General features: G+C 47.6%; 1 protein-coding gene across 1 annotated transcript in view; it reads left to right on the forward strand.

Moving 5' to 3' along the window:
* The first annotated feature begins 1,733 nt into the window (after positions 1-1,733).
* LOC111156399 (acetyl-CoA carboxylase beta) overlaps positions 1,734-18,273 on the forward strand; it is a 98,494-nt gene continuing 81,954 nt past the window's right edge. The window contains exon 1 of the mRNA XM_022517258.1: positions 1,734-2,380. Within this exon, the coding sequence (XP_022372966.1) occupies positions 1,734-2,380 (647 nt within the window). The remainder of the gene's footprint in view (positions 2,381-18,273) is intronic.

Genomic DNA, 18,273 nt, shown 5'->3' on the forward strand with positions numbered 1-18,273 from the left:
ATAACTGGAAAATACCCTTGACAACATTTTGGAAATTCTGTTGTGCAAAGTCTGCAGGAATTATTCAGATTACACTGTTCTAGGAAAACTTGAGAACTTTTCCACTTCCCTTATGAATATGATGTTAAGGGATGCCTGGGTGGCTCAGTGGGTTAAGCTTCTGCCTTCAGCCCGGGTCATGATCTCAGGGTCCTGGGATTGAGCCCCACATCGGGCTCTCTGCTCAGCAGGGAGCCTGCTTCCCCACTCTCTGTGCCTGCCTCTCTGCCTAATTGTGATCTCTCTCTCTCTCTGCAAATAAATAAATAAAATCTTTTAAAAAAAGAATATGATGTTGAAATTTAAAAAGAAAAAACCTTTTATTTATTTATTTATTTTTAAAAAATGTTTTATTTATTTATTTATTTATTTGACAGAGAGAGAGAGAGATATCACAAGTAGGTAGAGAGGCAGGTGGGTGGGGTGGGGGGAGGAAGCAGGCTCCCCGCAGAGCAGAGAGCCCAATTCGGGGCTCGATCCCAGGACCCTGAGATCATGACCTGAGCCAAAGGCAGAGGCTTGACCCACTGAGCCACCCAGGCACCCCAAGTAAGAACCTGTTAGATACTAAATTGATATGCTTGAGCTTTGTGGTCTAGCCTTTTATTTATTTTTTAATATTTCTGTATCCCTGTGGTAAAATTTGTTCTGAAATTTCAACATGTTCATTTGTGTTTTTGTTTGCTTCTTAACAATATTTACTTCTGGGGCTCTTGGGTGGCTCAGTCAGTTAACTGCCTGCCTTTGGCTCAGGTCATGATCCCTGAATCTGGGGATCAAGTCCCACATCGGACTCCCTGCTCAGCAGGGAGTCTGCTTTTCCCTCTGCTCTCTCTCCCACTCATGTTCTCTCTCTCAAATAAATAAAATCTTTAAAAAAAAACAATATTTACATCAAATAACAATGATCTACTCATTAGTAGGCAGAGTTAGTGTGCCAGGAAGAGGCATGGGTAAGAAATCAGAATATCTGGATTCATGTCTTCGGCAAAATGAATTTCTATCTGTTATTAAGCTCTCGCTTTAAAAAAAAAATTTATTTGAGAGGGAGAGAGAGAGCATACGCAGGAGCAGGGGGAGAAACAGAGGGAGAAGGAGTAGCAGATTCCCCACTGATCAGGGAACCTGACATGGGGCTCCATCCTAGGATCCCGGGATCATGACCTAAGCCGAAGGCAGCTGCTTAACCAACTGAGCCACCCAGACATCCCTCCATTTCTTTCTTTCTTTTTTTTTTTTCACAACTTAAATAATCACCTTTTGTTTCTCCTTTTTTTCCTCTATTTTTGTTTTGTTTCTCCTTTTGTTTCTCCATTTTTGTTTCTCCATTTTTCAGTTAATGGGCATTTGGACTGTTTCTACTTTTTGGGTGTTATGAGTCTGTAACAAGAGCCCTTTAAGAGGTGTGATCTGTTTCTCTCTTCCATGCATGTTTCTGATTCATGGTGAGCATGTGTTCATGTACCTAAATTAGAGATGAGAGGCTGACATCCCGAGGCGTTCAGGAATGTGCCCAGGACCGCGGAGCACATTGTGGGCAGAGCCGTTTTGCCCACTGCCTTTGGCCTCTGACCCTCTCAGCTGAATGCACAGAACCCCAGCTGCTTCTCACCCCATGAGCCCCTTGAAGATGGAAATAACTCAATTTCGTAGACTCTGAAATGTCTTTTCCTTTTTCCTTGCAGGTTTTCTGAATGATATTGCTTCTTTTTCTATCTTGTTTGATTTTCTCCTGCTTGACCCTTTCCTGGTTAAAAATCTGGGGGAAAATGACTGACTCTATGCAAGTCACCAAGAGTAAATCAGAAGGGAGCTGTATCCCAAGCCAGGAGCCCTTTCCAGCCTCAGACAGCTCAGGGGAGCCACCCCAGAAAAACAGTGACTGCAGCCCTCTGCCAGAGACTCCTAACCAGGCCAAGCCAGCCTCCCACAAAGGTCCCAAAGATGCCTGTCAGCAGAGAACTTCCAAGCCACCCCCACACCAGAATCCCCCAGGAAACCCCCATACCTCGGATAACAACCCTGCAGCACTCCAAGCCAATGGGACGGGGACCGAAGGCCTGAAGACCCTGGATACCAGTGGCCCGCCATCTCCAGCCAAGCCCCAGGGCCAGCGAGCCAGACCCTTCTCCAAAGAAGACGAGAAGCAAGAGCACATTAAGAGGCAGCTGATGACCAACTTCATCCTGGGCTCCTTTGATGACAACTCCTCTGATGAGGACCCTGGCGCTGGCTTGTTCCGAGAGTCTTCCCGGAAGGGCAGCCGGGCCAGCCTGGGGACCGTGTCCCTGGAGGCCGCTCCGACTGTAGGCGAGTCCGAGAACCCCGTCTCCGCTATGAGGTAACGTGCCCTGGGTCCTCATGAGGGGGGAGTGCAGAGTTAGGGTGAGGGCTGCCCCCTTCCCCGCTCAGTCAAGCTGTCCGCTCATACCCACGTGTCGAGGGTAGTTATGGAAAATGCAGGAAACGTAAATCTTGCCGTTTTCCTTCCTTCTTTTCAAAATTATTTATTGAGCATCTTACTGCATCTACAGGGCCCTATGCCGGGAGACTGTCCTTTTAGAAGGACTTGGCCTGGTCGGGGAAGACAGCCTTGTATGTGATTTGTTAGAATTTAAACTGAGTGAGCTAGGGCTGATAAGAGCCACACGGGACAGTGGGGGCCTGGAGGGAGGGCCAGTTTCCCTGCCTCCTGACGAGACAGTCATGTATTTGTTCGCTAGTTCTTTCAATGGGTAACTAACAACTGAAATCCATGCCTTCCCCTAGGGGTGCCTTCAGAGCAGAAACTCAGGTATGTTTGCTGGAAACCAGTGCCCATAGGTCCCTGCTGGTGGGAGTGTGTCCTAGGTGTGCAGTTCTTGGCTTTGTTTGTTTGTTTTTGTAGTCGTGTTCAAGCTTTGCCACCTCCCTTCCCCAATTACAAACAGAATACAGTAGTTCCAGGTGGGAAATGCAGGGAACAGACAAGCAGGGAAAAGAGCCGCCAACCATCACTCTGCAGGTCAGAGAGCTCTCTGCCCCCCTTCCAGGGTTTCTTCTCTCCTCCTGGTCTGTTCCCTCCACTAGGGGTACAATCTCACTGGCTGTTCCTTTCAGCACCTCTTGTACTCTCTCTCCCAAATGCGAAAAGCTTTATGAGGAGGTGGCTTCTTCCATTCAGGCACCCATGTTCCCAGGGAGCTTAAGTTGAGCCCTGGTGACTGGAAGTAGAAGGTAGAGAAAAGAAAAAAGTCAAGTATTCCCCATCCTGGTGATCTCCAGGGTGAAACTAGTTTGAGGTTCTGGAAGGGTTCAAGGAAGGGAAAGCTTCAGGGTCTGGTATAAAGTTCAACCTTGGCTCTGCCGCCCTCCACCCCCTACTGTGTGACCTTGGGCGTGGCATTCCCTTCTCCCTGCCTCAGCTCCTCATCTGGAAAATGCTCACAGGATTCAATGGGATAATGTTTGTGAAGTATGCACAGGGTTGGGTACACAGTAGGTACTTAATAAGTGGTAGATTCCCCTACAGCTCCCTTCCTTGGCTTGTTCTTTTTCCCCCACCCCCAGCACCCACTTCACCCATCACTTTCACATTTATATCAACTATCCACTGATCCCTTAGAACAACAGTACAAGGCTGGTGGCGGTGCGTCCCTATTTTACAGATGATAAAACTGGGACTCAAAGGTGAAGTGCCTTCCCAAGATCACACAGCTGGGAGGCAGCAGAGCGAAGCTTCGAGGCCAGGTTCTCCAGACTGCAGACGGGGTTCCACTGTGCCTTGGTGTGGTCCCTCCAGTGTTCGCCAGCATTCGCGTTCCTCTGAACTGGTTCTTAACTTTCAACATGGCAATTTCGATAGGGATTAGGGAAAAGTAAGTGAAATGAATTCCCCCAAATTGACAAACATCCAAGATTATGTTAGAAGTGGATGTCCGACCCCGGGTTGCTAAGTGGTATCTAAGTAGGCCAGGTGGGCGAGATACATTTATCACAACAGCCCCAGCGGAAAGCAAGATGGATACATTGCTACTTTCAAGGAGCATCCCAGCAGGGAGATGGGAAAAGTACAAATAAACAGGTTAACTGATGATCTCTCAGTGTGACCAATGCCAGGAGGAAGACAGGTTACAGGAGAAGGGGCCCCTGAGGGGATCTATTTTAGAATGAGGTGGTCAGGTCAGTAGAGAGCTCTCCGAAGAGGCAACTTTCAGATTAGACTTGAGCAGGCCAACAGAACTTTCTGCCATGATGGAATGTTCTAGGACTGTGCTGTCCAGTATGGTAGCCTTTAGTCACCTGTGACTATGGAGATTGACCTGTGGCTAGTGTGATGGAAGAAGTGAACTGAAAAATTTAATTTTAATTACTTAAAATTTAAGTAGTGTCATGGGTCTGCTGGCTATTACAACAGCACAGCTCACTGTCTTCCACCACCATTTTTAGGGGTCTTTGCTGGTTTGTGCTTAAACCACAGCTTTTCTGAGCTGGTGAATTTATGAAGGCAAAGGATCCTTAACTAAGTAAGGACCTATCTTTGCATGACAGCAAGCCAAAATATTAAATGAGTTTTCTGCCTTTGTATCTTCATTATGTAGAATCTTAGCACTATAGGTAAATCATTTATCATGCCTTATCCCAGGACTGGGGGGAAGGGGGTTCAGAGAGATCTTGGTTTTCTATAAACTGTGGGGTGGTGGGAGATGCAAAGGGCTATAGGAGGGCACAAAGAGGACACTGCGCTGTGTGACCTTAGGTGGGACCCTTACCCTCTCTGAACCTCTACTTCCTCATCTCCAACATGAGGAGGCTGGAGCAGCCCCCTGAAGTGTGACACAAATCTCACTGGGCCTACGGTTATTTTGCCCCCAATCGATGTGCTTTTCAGAGTCTGGAATTGAGGATTTTGGCACCTAGGACAACTCAGGTAGTTCTGCTGGTGCCTCCCAAGATACTGGCATTTCTGTGAGGAATGTTGCAGGCTCCAGCAGGGGCCCCAAATGAGGGGCCTCTGATGAAGGAGACCAGCAGGGGTTCGTTGTTCCTAATGACCTGGGATGAGAATCCCATGGGGCGGTATCTTCAGGGAATCAAGGCTTAGACCCTTGTCCTGGTGCTGCTGTCTCTGGTGGTTGGTTGGATAAAAAAGTTGATGTCATAACCTGTGTGTTCCTGCCTGTTGGAAGCAGTGATATCAGAATGAAGGTGAGGGTTCCATCATCCTCTTGTAGAGTTTTTGCCTCTGATGTTTTTGCATCTTTGGGACCCTCAGTAGCCTGGTGTTTGGCAGCCCCCACCTTGACCCTTTTGCTCACATCCATTGGTAGTGTCTTGGGTCAACTCTGAAGAAATGTTCAGGGGGACCTCCCAATCCCCCTCAAACCCTCCAGAGTGTTGCTTTGCGGAGAGCCACTGCTGGGCTTTTCCCCTTATACAGGATGGAAATGCCTCTTCCCTGGGGCTCACAGGTCAAAAGCCCAGCCTACTTTTAGATGTGGGCAGGTAACTTGCAATCATCTGGAGGCTTGAGGGAATGAAGCCTGATATAGAAGACCAATGTGGTGATAAAGCATCCCTGTTAGATTCCCGAAGGCTCCCTGTATTATTATTTTTTTCTGATCAGCTGCTAAATAACCTGCACTCTTGGGCACATCGCCTAACTTTTGGGGGCTCAGTTTCTGCAATATGGTGGCTGGGAGTGGGGGTTTCAACTAGTTCTTGCAGCCCTTCCCATGTCACAGACAGAGCTGAGACCTGGGGGGGGGTGTTATTCCAGGGGTCTGCACTCACGTGGAAGCCACAGCAAAGCAGTGGCAGAGGTATGTCTGTGGATTCTCCTGCTGCAGGCAGGTTCTACAGAGCCACTTGGTCTCCGTGTCACCTCAAGGTCACCTTGTGGTCCATGCTGCTTCCTGCCAGGCCACGAGCCAGGCAGCTGGATAGAAAAAGTGCCTGTTTACTTCTGTGGCTTGGAGGGAGCTCTTTTTGAATGCTCTTCAACAGGTCCTTTGTCTCCCCCCTGTGCTATCACGTTTCCAGAATACTTACACTTGCATCCCCATTCTGGGCCTTTGTGTCTGCTGGTCCCTCTGAACTGAGATGCTCACTTTCTCCTTCATGCCCTTAAACCTCCCCCTAGGGCCTGCATCCAGGTGTGTGACCTGTGTGGTCAGCTCTGCTGTCACCCTCTTGAAATTCTTATTAACTTTCGAACAAGGGCCTCTACATTTTCATTTTGCACTGGAGTCCACACATTCTGTAGCCCATCCTGCCTGCCCTTCAAAGTCACCTCCTCTGAAGGGCCTTCCCTGTCCTTTGCCATCTTTATTTTTTTTAATTTCTATTATTTTTTAAAGATTTTATTTATCTGAGAGAGAAAATGAAAGAGTGGGCACATGAGCAGGGGGAGGGATAGAGGGAAAGGGAGAAGCAGACTCCCAACTAAGCTGGGAGCCCAACTCGGGGCTTGATCCCAGGACCCTGAGATCATGACCTAAGCCAAAGGCAGACACTCAACTGACTGAGCCACTCAGGTCCCCCCTATGCCATCTTTAAAGTATTCCCTACACGGCCCTGTTTCTTGATTGATTGCTCTGGTGTGTTTTCACAATACTTAATCACTCCTGGAGATTGTGGCTTAAATTTCCTTATGTGTTGACTTGGTTGTTACCTATCTCCTACATTGGCTGACAAACTCTGTGAAAATGGGGACCATATGGGTCTCTGCTTTTCCCCACCTCCTAATCTAGTGTGGGTTCATGGTAAATGCTGCATAAATAAATGCATGAAGCAGTGAGCAACCCAGGCTTGCCAAAGACAGAATTCTGCATTCCTGGGGGGATGCAAAACACTTTATGATTGATCTAGGAATGAATGAGTGAATGAACAGATGGATGGATGTATGAACAAATGAATGGATGGATGGATGAATGAATGAATTAACAAATGGATGCATCAATGGATGGATGAAGGAAGGAAGGAAAGGAACAAGTGGATGAATGGATGGATGGATGCACAAACAAATGGGTGTATGGAAGAATAGATGAATGGGTATGGATGAATGCACAAATTAATAGATGAATGAATGAATGAGTAGATGGATGGATGGATGGTTGGATGGATGGGTGGATGGATGGATGGATGGGTGGGTGAATGGATGGATGAATGATGGATGGATGGATGGGTGGGTGGGTGGGTGAATGGATGGATGGATGGGTGGATGGATGGATGGATGGATCATGAACAGATGGATGGATGGGTGGATGGATGGATGAATGGATGGATGGATGGGTGGGTGGGTAGTTGGATGGATGGATGGATGGATGGATGGATGGATGGATGGATGGATAGGCATTTTATTGTTGCTTTTTGGTAGCAGTAGCATTTTTGTTTTCATCAAACTCTTTCCGATTCAATCTTGTGATTTTGTAGACTAGTTTTGTGGTTAAACCCTAATTTTTCTTCAGCATTTTATATGGTTATACAATCTCCCTATTCCCTTCCATCTTCCCAGCTGGTGAGGGCAGGCTGTATAGACCCAAAGACTTTGTGTTGTCTGTCCAAGTAGGCTTCTCGTCTCTTCCCTTTTGGGTTTGTTTCAGGCCAGGGGTTGGGATCAACTCTTCCTTAGACTTGGAGATAAATCTGGTGAGACCATTACATGTGACAGAATAGTTGCTCACATATTGTGAAATGAAGGTTACAGGGTAATCCCACTTTGGTCAACAAGGGGCAATGTGATTGGTCTGGGTCAACAAGGGGCATAATGGGTCTAGGGTAAGATACAGGTTCAGAGCCATCTCCTACTAGTTTGTTATTCTAATAGTTCTACCCTGTGGGGTGCATGTATGAACTGAATGGAATGGGACAGGTTTAGGACCGCTCAACTGCAGTCCTGAAATTTGAAGTTATGACCCAGAAGTTCATCAGTTGGCCATGAACTCATTTAGAAGAAAAATCCAGCTTGAATAGATGTGTAGTTCTTTGGAGTCTTTGTTTATCCTGTTTTGTGTGAATATTCATGCCTTCTGCTGCAGAAATAGTAACATGAAAATGTAAAACATAAAGCTTTACCATCCCCCCCGCAAAAGTTCTCAAACTCCAAAGCATTCTGGTCCTGGGAGTTTTGCATTTCAGATAAGGGATTATGGGTAATATAATGTGCTTACAATGTTCCTGTCAATTAGTAGGCACAGAAAATGCTTGTGCTTAATAAATGTGTTTGTGCGTGTGTGGCTGGAAAGTCTATAAGGAATGTGTCAAAATAGTTAGCAATCATTGTCTTTATATGGTGCAGTTATAAGTCATTCAGACTTTCTTCTGCATTTTCTAACTTCCTGCTGTAAATATTGTTATAACAAGTATTAATAATGTTTACTAATAAAACATTATAAAAAATCTTGGAGGGGTGTGAGCCAGTCATCTCACTTCCTAGATAAGAAGCTGACGCCCAGAGCGGTTCAGGGGTCTATCAGGTGTCTATCAGGGATCATCCCAGCAGGATGATCATAGCTCCTGAGGGCCATTGGAACCCAGACCCTCAGCAGGTGCAGATCAGAAACTGGTCTGCAAACTCCCACTGTTGACTCCTAGCCTGGGCTCCAGGAAAGGTGTCTCCACCCTCGTCTTAACCTGTTCTTAGCATTAGTGAGAAGAGTCAGGAGACAGGGCAGTCATTAAGCTGTGTGACCTTGAGGATGTCCCCTACCCTGGCAGGGGGCTGGACTGGGATGCTCTGAAGTCCTTGGTGGCTCTAGGAGACTTTGCTTTCGTTTCTTCATGTGTGGAAGGGTACATGAGGGGCTGGGATCAAGTTTGTTCATTTAGAACCATTTTCTCCTTGGCTGGTGTGGGTACCAGGTAAGCCTAAGGACAAGGTCAATGTCAAAGGTGAAACAGTCGAGTGGAGAAGCTAATGTTGGCTTCATTGGCTTGGAAGCATTTACTGTAGCCCTGCTGGGTGCTAGGCTCTGTGACAGTACTGTGGATGCACAGAAGGTGGGACTGGCCTCCTGCCCCAGGGAAGGCCCTTGGAGGAGCCTCAGAGGCCACAAGCCCAGAGCACTTCCCATTGTAGATAGAGAGAGTGGCCAGCTGCGGGCTGGCACGCGGACTCCTCCAGTCGGCTGTCAGGTGGCCTGGGCCGAGCTTTTCCCTTTCTGGGCCTCACCATCCTCCAGAACGAGGTCACAGTGAGGTCCCTACCTCACAGGACTGCTGTCAGGCTTACTTGAATGGCTGGGAGCGCTGTACTTCAAGCTGTGCCTCAGCATCATCTCCGTCATTCAATGTAAAGCACAGGTGTCCTACCCGGGACCCACGGTCCCATCACAGACCAGCCCCACCACCTCTCTCAGCTGCAGTTTTCTTCTCTGTCGTGACGGGATAATGCTGGGGTCCACCTCACAAGCGTGCTGAGATCACAGGAGAGGAAGTGGCAGGGGCGGACGGCCCAGGGGCAGCCTTGGGTGCTGTCACTGGAATGGGCATCTTCCAGAGCTCTCCCCTGTGGCCATGGAGCTTCGCAAGGCCCGCCCGGCATATAGCTTTAAGGTATAGCAACCTGTGTCCACAGAGGAGGAAGTGGAAGGAGGCAGGTGAAGTGTCCCTGACAAATGGATGAAATACGTGGGACCTTCCCTGCCCCCTTCTTCCCCTCCCTGCAACTGCTCGCTTCCATGCCACGAGTGTAGAGTTTAAGAGACCTTTTGCAAGGCAAACCTCAGATCCCGAGGAGGCATAGTGAAGAAACAGCAGGTGAGCACGCTGACCCCTAGGACCTCGCTTCACCCTTCTATCCCAAGTTGCATCCTGGGGCAGCTTGCAGTGGGCACCCCCAGGTGTCCTCTGCACCTCTCCCCTGCTCCAAGTAGCAAGCAGGTCAGAAAATTTTTAATGGCTTATAAATATTTTTATCTGTCCCTCGATGAAATCCCATGAATCTTTTGATCGTGTTTTAATTTATTCTTTCCTTTATTGACGTAAGGAAGGGCTGGCAGAAGCCCCATTTCCAAAACTCTTTAGCTCCTAAGGTGTTTTCTGGGAGTTTAAGGGAAAGGGGGAGGATCCCCTGTTTTTGCATTATTTCATTTGTGGACTGGATATTGAGGTTCGAAAGAGGCTGGCATTCATGCAGGGAGCAGAGTGCCCGAACATCCCTTTCTGTCTCAAGTATCTGTATCCCGCTTTAGAAAAATCTGTCACTTCTGCTCTATGCTTCATGTAACACTTCCCCCATCACATATCAAGAGGGATTGCTTTATTTTTCTTTGAACGAAGGCACTCTATAGGTGGATGGTGTCAGAGAAGTGGAGAGAAGGGGTTTGTTCAAGGTCACACAGAGTGTAGGGACAGGCTTGAGGCCACTCATGGCTCAGGCCTTTACACTGTGAGGCTAGCCACTAGCAAGTTTACTCTCTTGGCATGTGTGTTTTGCCGCTGACCTGGGTTTTCCCTCTGCAATACCAACTAGTTAAATTTCGCCTCTGAGGAGTCTGATCAGAAGGCCTTATAGCACTAGACTGCCTCTCCAGCCAAGTTGGAGTGTGTCATTGGAATCACAGTGACGGTTGTTTAAAGGGGATGTTTATGTAAAGGCGATATTGTGTGTATGCGTGCACATTACTCTTTCCTTCCCATCTTCTCTATATCTTATAATGAAAGCAGAGAAAAATCCAAGTCATGACCGCTCTGATAACATGCAAAGTGCAGATATCGAAGTGAAATGCCTTTTTTGAGAAGTGAGGCGTGGCGGGATGTCTCCAAGGCTGTATTAGTGGAGAATTAGCATAACCACAGTGTTCAGCAGGCATTGGGGTTTTGTCCATAGAGAATAAAAATCCAGAGTGATGCGAGTACGCTGGTGAGAGTTCTCTCCCATTTGATCCTTGGGGTGGGATAGAGGTGTTTTGAAATATTTTCATTTTCTGGTTTTAACTGTTTTCCCTATTTTGAGGTGATTATATTTAAATTTGGGTCATTTAGAAGATGAAATTGGGGGAGGTTTGGAACTTTAAAAAGGAGATCAGCCTGTGGTGGGTTGGTTTTTTGGGGAGGGAGTGAAGACAAGGCCATGAAGAACCTGTGAGAAACTCTGAAGAACTGAGAATTGTGTTCACCTGTTTTATTTATTTTTTTAATCCTTCTGTTGAAAAAGTTACTAAATGGTTAGAGCACAGCTAACCGGTACCCTCAAGCTGGGCCGCTTTTCCAATTCCTAAGGGTAATTCACATTGTGGCCACACAGAGTGGGACTCCTGGAGGTGTGGCCCCAGCTGTGCCTTTCCATGGGGATTCATTTGCAAACATTTCCATTATTTTTTGGTCTTTGTTGGCTATGAACATAGGCTGCATTTATTATTATGGAATATTTTCTAGGCAGTGTTTTCAATCCCTTTTATTTGTTATAACTCCTTGCAGAAGCATTCATTCATTCGACCTAGAACGGTTTGCCTGGGTTCAAGGCTCAGCTCTGTCACCCTTGGTGAAGCATGCATCTCTGGGTCACATTTCCTTATCTGCATTAGGGAAATAAAAACAAAAGGACCTCTCTGAAAGAAGACAAAGGCACAAAAAGAGCCCCCAGCATGTGTAAGTCTTAACCAGAAAGATGCTTATTCTTTAAGGATGTTCCTATTTTGAGTGTGGTTGACACACAATGTTACATTCGTTTCTGGTGTATGACATATTTGAGCATATTTGTACCTTATGGGGCACTCGCGGCAAGTGTAGCTACCAACTGTCACTATACATCACCACCATGGCAGCGGTGACTGGATTCCCTGTACTGTGCCTTTTTATTCCCGTGACTTATTCATTCGGTAACTGGAAGTCAGAAAGAAACCTATTTAGGGTCAGTCACAGGGCAGCTGGCGTCTTTCCTCTCTCCAAAGAGCTGCCTTTACCAGGTGACCTAGGTGGTCCAAAGTGCATGTTAGGAGCTCACTCTGGGGCCAGGAGGGCCTGGAGCAAACACGTCCCCGGGAGTAGTGGTGAAAGAATAAGCAAAAATAGGAACTTGGAAGCCAGAAGTTAACATACCTTGGGGGGACTTTTACCAGGCACTCTGCTGACATCTGGCTCATATTTTAAATAAACCTCATTTTCTACCACTTCTCTATTTGGGTGTATTCAAGCACATTAAAGGCCTGCGAGTTTTTCCCCAGTTGCCAGTATGTAGGGGGGGCTACCATCCTGGAACCCTTCTTCCCCGTCAGGGGAGCTGGGGAGGAAAGTAGCCAAGAGGGCTTTTCTTTTTTCTTTTTTTTTTTTTTTTAAAGATTTTATTTATTTATTTGACAGAGAGAGAGAGAGAGAGAGAGAGATCACAAGTAGGCAGAGAGAGGAGGAAGCAGGCTCCCCACTGAGCAGAGAGCCCGATGCGGGCCTCGATCCCAGGACCCTGAGATCATGACCTGAGCCGAAGGCAGAGGCTTAACCCACTGAGCCACCCAGGCGCCCCGTAAGTCTGCAATTTTAATGACCATTATCTTTTGCCAACTTATGCAGCGTGTCCCCCCCCCCCCGCCCCCAGTAAAGACAAGCTCTGCGTCCCCTTAGTACCACCTCCTCTTCCCCGCCCCCATCAAAGAATTGCAGGCTTCAGTTTGGCCCGCTGGGTAGATGGAGATCGCCTTGCAAACGCGAGCTGACCTTGGTGGTTGGAGGGAAGGCAGGATTGGCCGGATTTGTCTGTTATGTTGATTGGAGGGGCCCTCAGGAACACACAGGTGGATAGGCTGACAGGGGCCATGCTTTCCTCCTCTTCCTCCCCTTAGCCTTGACAGTTGCGGAAGGCAAGCCTTTTTTGAAGTGATTATGAATCCCAGGGAGCATCAAGGGCCACCTGAGCAGGCATTGCATTTAAGGTTATTTAATGAACAATGTGTAGGCATTTCTGTGCCCTAGCGCTTCCTGGCCCCACCTGCTTGATTTCTTGTCTTCATTTTATGGCATTAAAAAAAATTATCAAAATAATGTTATGTTTGTTGTTGAGAAGTCAGAAAATTCTAGATAAGCCGAAAAGAGGAACAAAATTCACCCGTAGCCACCTCCCACAACTCACCACGGCAGATCCCATGATCTTTATTAACAGTTGCTGGATACTTCCTGAGCTCCTAAGCGTGTCAGGGAAGTGAGGTCCCTTGGAGCCAGAAGTACGGTTATTTAGATCCAAAGATGGAAGGTCCAGAGAGGGCAAGAGATATGCCTCAGATATTTAGCCAGCCCTCCAGGAGGGAGACTGACCTTCTAGTTCCCTGGTCCTTCTGCAAAGGAGAATAATGGGGCCTTCAGGGGGACCCTTCTTGGATTGCTCAGGGTGTGTCTGAGCAAAGGACCTGCAGAGGGGCAGGGGTCGGGTATGGATCATGGTCTTTCTTGTGCACTAAGTTTTTGGTGGAGCATGGTAGTCCTGTTTCTTGTACTTTCCAAGCCCTGACCTAACTTCTCTGGCAAAACCCTTCAAACCCTATAGTGTACCCAAAGCGGGCCATGTGGTCCACAAAGGACACATTCCTCACCCCCACCCCCAATCTGTAAGGCTATTTACACAAAAGTTTAACATATAAATCTTGAATCGCATTTTATTGTACACTTTAGTCCCAAAGAAGACTTTTCACAAACCATAAACCTTCAGGAATTGAAATTGTCTCATTACAAGTGGTTTCACTGCCCTGGAAATTCTGCTCAGAACCAAGGCCAGCTGCCATGTTGAAATGTTGGTTGGTGATCTATGGGTGGTTCTCACCTGCAACTGTACATTTGAGTTCCCGGGGAGGGGGGCGGGCATTTGAAAAAGTAGATACCTGGGTGTGCTCCCTCCACCTCCAACAATCCCTCCATTCTAGGCATGCTGATGAATTAGTCCAGGTGGGGCCTGGCCACCAGTATTTTTAAAATCTCCTCTCGTGCTGGAGGATAGAGTCAAGGCTGAAAAGCACTGCTTAAATCAGAGTTGGCAAACTATTTTCGTCCAGGGCCAAATGGTAAATATTTCTGGCTTGAGACCATATGGTCTCTGTCACATCTACTCAGCTCTGCCATTTACTGCCCCAGCAGCCACAGAGAATACATCATTGAATGGGTGCGACGGTATTCTAATCACACTTAATTTATAGAAGTTTGAAGTTCACGTAATTTTCACATGTCACGCAGTAAGATTCTTTCAACCATTTAAAAATGTAAAAGCTATGATTAGCCTGTGGGAGGTCCAAAGCAGGTGGCAGCCTGAATTTGGGTTTGGACCCGAGCTTAATGACTCCTGGTCTAGCCAAGATGGCCGTCCCAGGAAGTGCTGAGGGGGCAGGTAGCCTAAGAAATCTCCTATTTGTTCCATTGGTTCCATTTGTCTAGGATCCCAAAGATGAGTTCAAAGTCAGCAGCCTTGACTAAGCTATACAGTGTTCTTTCTTCCTTACTTGCTTAGTGATAATAGTGAGGACTTTACGTCCATCAGTCCTCAGCAGCTGCCATCCCTGTTTTATAAATGAGAAGGGAGGACCAGGGTAGGGATGGAAGGGCTAGTTAATGTCAAGGCCATAGCCTGATGGCTCCATACTGGGGCTCTTAATCATGGCGCCCCTGCAGAGAGGCACCTCAGCTAAAGCTCTTTACTGCACAGAATGCCCTGTGCTGAACACTGGACACACACTTTAGGGGGCAGACGCTATTAATGTTGTCAGTATTGCCATCCTGTGAGGGAACTGAGGCAGCTTCCCCAAGACTGTGTAGGTCTTCAGAAGTAGAGTCTGCGTTCAAAGCCTGGGGGGATGGCTCTAACCTATCAGGGTTTCTGTTGACATTTGGGACCCTGTGCTGCTTTGTGGTGGGGGCTGTCCGGAGCATTCTAGAATATTGAACAGCATTCCTGGCCTCTTCCTTCTAGATGCCAGTAGCATCCCCCTCAACCTCCCACCCCCTGCTTAGTTGGGAACCCAAAAAATGTCTGCAGACATGGGCCATATGTCTCCTGGGGAACAAAACTGGCCTCAGCTGAGAGCCCTGCAGCCCCACAGATTGCCTCCCTGATGTAGGTGCTTGGTTTTTGATGTCTAGACTATAAAGTCACTCCCATTTATCTCAATGATCTTTCTGCCTCAAACTTAGACTCAGGGTAGGGTGGGGTGGGGGGCGGGGGGGTGGGCGGTCAGAGTCAGATTGGAAGCCCAGCATTGCCATCTGCCAGCTATGTGACTTGAGGTCATTGAGCATCTCTGACCCTCAGTTTCTTCCTCATGAGCAGGGAATGGTGGCCTTCCATGCACAGGGATGCGGGGATTCAGCATGAAGCCCCCTGTGCCTGATTCACAGTGACACTCAAGAATGTTTATTCCTTCCCTCCTGGTGTTTCTGCCTGGGCTTGTGCCTGAGCAGCTGACTGTGCTCAGCGCTGGGCTGACAGCTCTGCTGTGTAGTGGATTGCACATGAAGCCATTTCCAAAGTCATCCTGGAATAGTTTGGCCTCTGCCCACCTTGCAACAAATGTCGGCCAAAGGTCAGCCCTCCAGAGCCAATGCTGATTGGCTTCTAGCTTTGTCAAAAACAAATAAAAATATTCAGTAGCCTGGAGGCTGGGTCTGAAACAGGGCACACACTGTGTGTTCACCCACCTAGTTAGTTATGATGGGCTTGTGACCCACTTGAAGGAGGGGTTCTCTCATCAGTTTTGGAATCAAAATGGCGGCTGAGAATGGTTTTTCCAGGCTATGAAATAGTGGTTTTCTCCTGGTTGACCTTTTTTTTGCTGTGTTTTAGGCCAGGTTGCTAGAGTTTTAAAGATTTTATTTATTCATTTGAGAGAGAGGCAGTGAGAGAGAGCATGAGAGGTGAGAAGGTCAGAGGGAGAAGCAGACTCCCCGTGAACTGGGAGCCTGATGCGGGACTCGATTCCAGGACTCCAGAGTCATGACCTGAGCCGAAAGCAGTCATCCAACCAACTGAGCCACCCAGGCGTCCCAAGGTTGCTAGAGTTTTAATGTTTGTGTTGGAAGTGGGATGTCTGAGACCATCTGATTGCCAAAAGATCAAGCCAGCCAGTTGGGGAAGGCTGTAAACAGAGTGGCTGGTTGGTGAGCAGACCCTGGCCAGAGGAGAGGCTGATGCATTTCCTGGTGAGCTTGGGAGATCAGCAGCCCCTGATCCTCTCAGTTTCACTGCACTGAAATGATAATAGAGTTCACTGGTGCCAAAAGCCATCTTTTACTTTCTATGTGTTATTTAACCTATACAACATAGTGAGGTATATGTTACTATGCTCATCATACAGCTGGAAATGCTGAGCGCCTTGCCCAATGGATGCCAAAATGGCCAGAGCTTTGGCCTCCCTATTAAAAAATTCATAGCTTTCTTCTTATTGAAAATAATATAACATTAGAACACCTCAGTGGTTCAGATGGTTAAGCATCTGCCTTCAGCTCAGGTCATGATCTCAGGGTCCTGGGATCCAGCCCTCCATGGGGCTCCCTGCTCAGAAGGAAGTCTGCTTCTCCCTCTCCCTCTGCCCCCACAACACCCACTTGTGTTCTCTTTCTCTCTCTCAAATAAATATAATCTTTAAAAGAATAACATATCATTGCAAAAAACTTAACAAATATAGTTGGAGAAGAGAACGGAAACCACCCATAACTCCACCACCTGAGATGGTTGCCATTAACGTTTTGGCGTCTGTTTTCTGAGATTAGGAGCCTGCAGGTTAGGGCCTTCCAGCCACATCTGCCTGTTTCTGTAAAGAAATAAAGTCACTAAGAATAAACTGAGCTACTTGCTGGTTGATGGGATGTAATTATGATAAAAGCACTGTTCTCATTTGCAAGATGATATTGACTTTCCAAAGTACTTTTCTAAGATCTTGTTTCAGCAGTTCCGTCCGAGGAGGTCTTAGAGAAAATGTGCTCACCGTTTGTGGTAGATAGTGAGTTTATCTCAGGCTGGAGATCTGTTCATCTGTCTGTTCATTCATTCAGGCCCTGTGGCTAAACCCAGTTGAGTGGAGAAAGTCTTCATTGAAAACATACCCTCTTGTGGCCTGGAAACACATTGTTCATTTCTCTTTTTGTTCCCCTGGCCCAGAGCTCTGTGTTTTCCTTTGTGATGAGCAGATCCTTTGGCAGCTCACCCTGGGGAGTGGGGCAGACGGCAGGTTTGTCAGAGGCTTTCCCATACGGAACTTGTACTAGACACGAACACTTGGCATAGCAGGAAATGCCCACATCCGGCATTTCCTGGTGTGGTAGAAACAGCCCCAGGCCTACTGATGTGCTCCGTGACCCCTTTGCCTGTCTGGGCCTCCATTTGCCCATCTATAAAATGGAATTTTTCTTTCCTGACTCTGTATTTGCTTCCAATTTTCCTGGGTTTTGCTCAGATGATAGATGGAGGCATATCCATCCTTGCCCTCGCAATAGCCACTGGACACATGTGGGTGGTTAACTGCTACCCTAATTCTTGATAGTTCTCAGCTTAGTGCCTTATCGCTACCTTAAGAAAGTGGACTGAGGGGCACCTGCCAGGGTGGCACAGTCAGTTGGGTATCCAACTCTTGGTTTTGGGTGGGGTTGTGATCTCAGGGTCATGGGATCAAGCATGCATTGGGCTCTATGCTCGGCACGGAGTCTGCTTAAGACTCTCTCTCCTGCTGCCCCACTCTGTGCTTTCTCTCTCTCAAATAAATAAATCTTGAAAGGAAAAGAAAAGAGAGAAAGTGGACTGAATGTGCACGCCTGATCCTCTTCTTGTCAACATCCCACCAAATGACAGCAAAGAGATTTTTTTTAAAAAAGAGAGATGGAAACCCATCAAGCCTGGCAGAACAGTGGGGAAGATTAGCAACAGCATTTTAGAGGCCAGAAGCAAATGGACAAGCAGTAACTGGCTTAGTAGAACCAAGAGGGCTGAGTCCTAAAGCAGCAGTGGGGACAGCTGAGAACCTTCTGGATCTGTACTCCGAAAGCTGTGGGGGCTGGCAGAGTCAGGTACCTCTGCACCTGGGGGGAAGGGGAGGTACCAAAATGAGAAGAACTGGGTAAAAGATGCCCAGATCTTCTTGCCTGCCCACTTGTACCCCAACAGAAAACGGGTGGTTCATTCCCTGGAGAGGGAAAAACAGAGGGTCTTGGGATTGGGCACTGATGGGCATAGCGGAGGCATATGAGGTCTGTATCCCAAACATGAGGATCAGGGTCTGTGTAGGGGCTGAATTCTGAAATCTGCCCTGTCCTCCACCCTCAGACCTGTCCCACCACTTCTCCCACCAC

Source organism: Enhydra lutris, unplaced genomic scaffold (genome assembly GCF_002288905.1).
Source record: "Enhydra lutris kenyoni isolate GAN:26980312 unplaced genomic scaffold, ASM228890v2 scaffoldscaffold46, whole genome shotgun sequence".
Classification (NCBI taxonomy): Eukaryota; Metazoa; Chordata; class Mammalia; order Carnivora; family Mustelidae; genus Enhydra; species Enhydra lutris.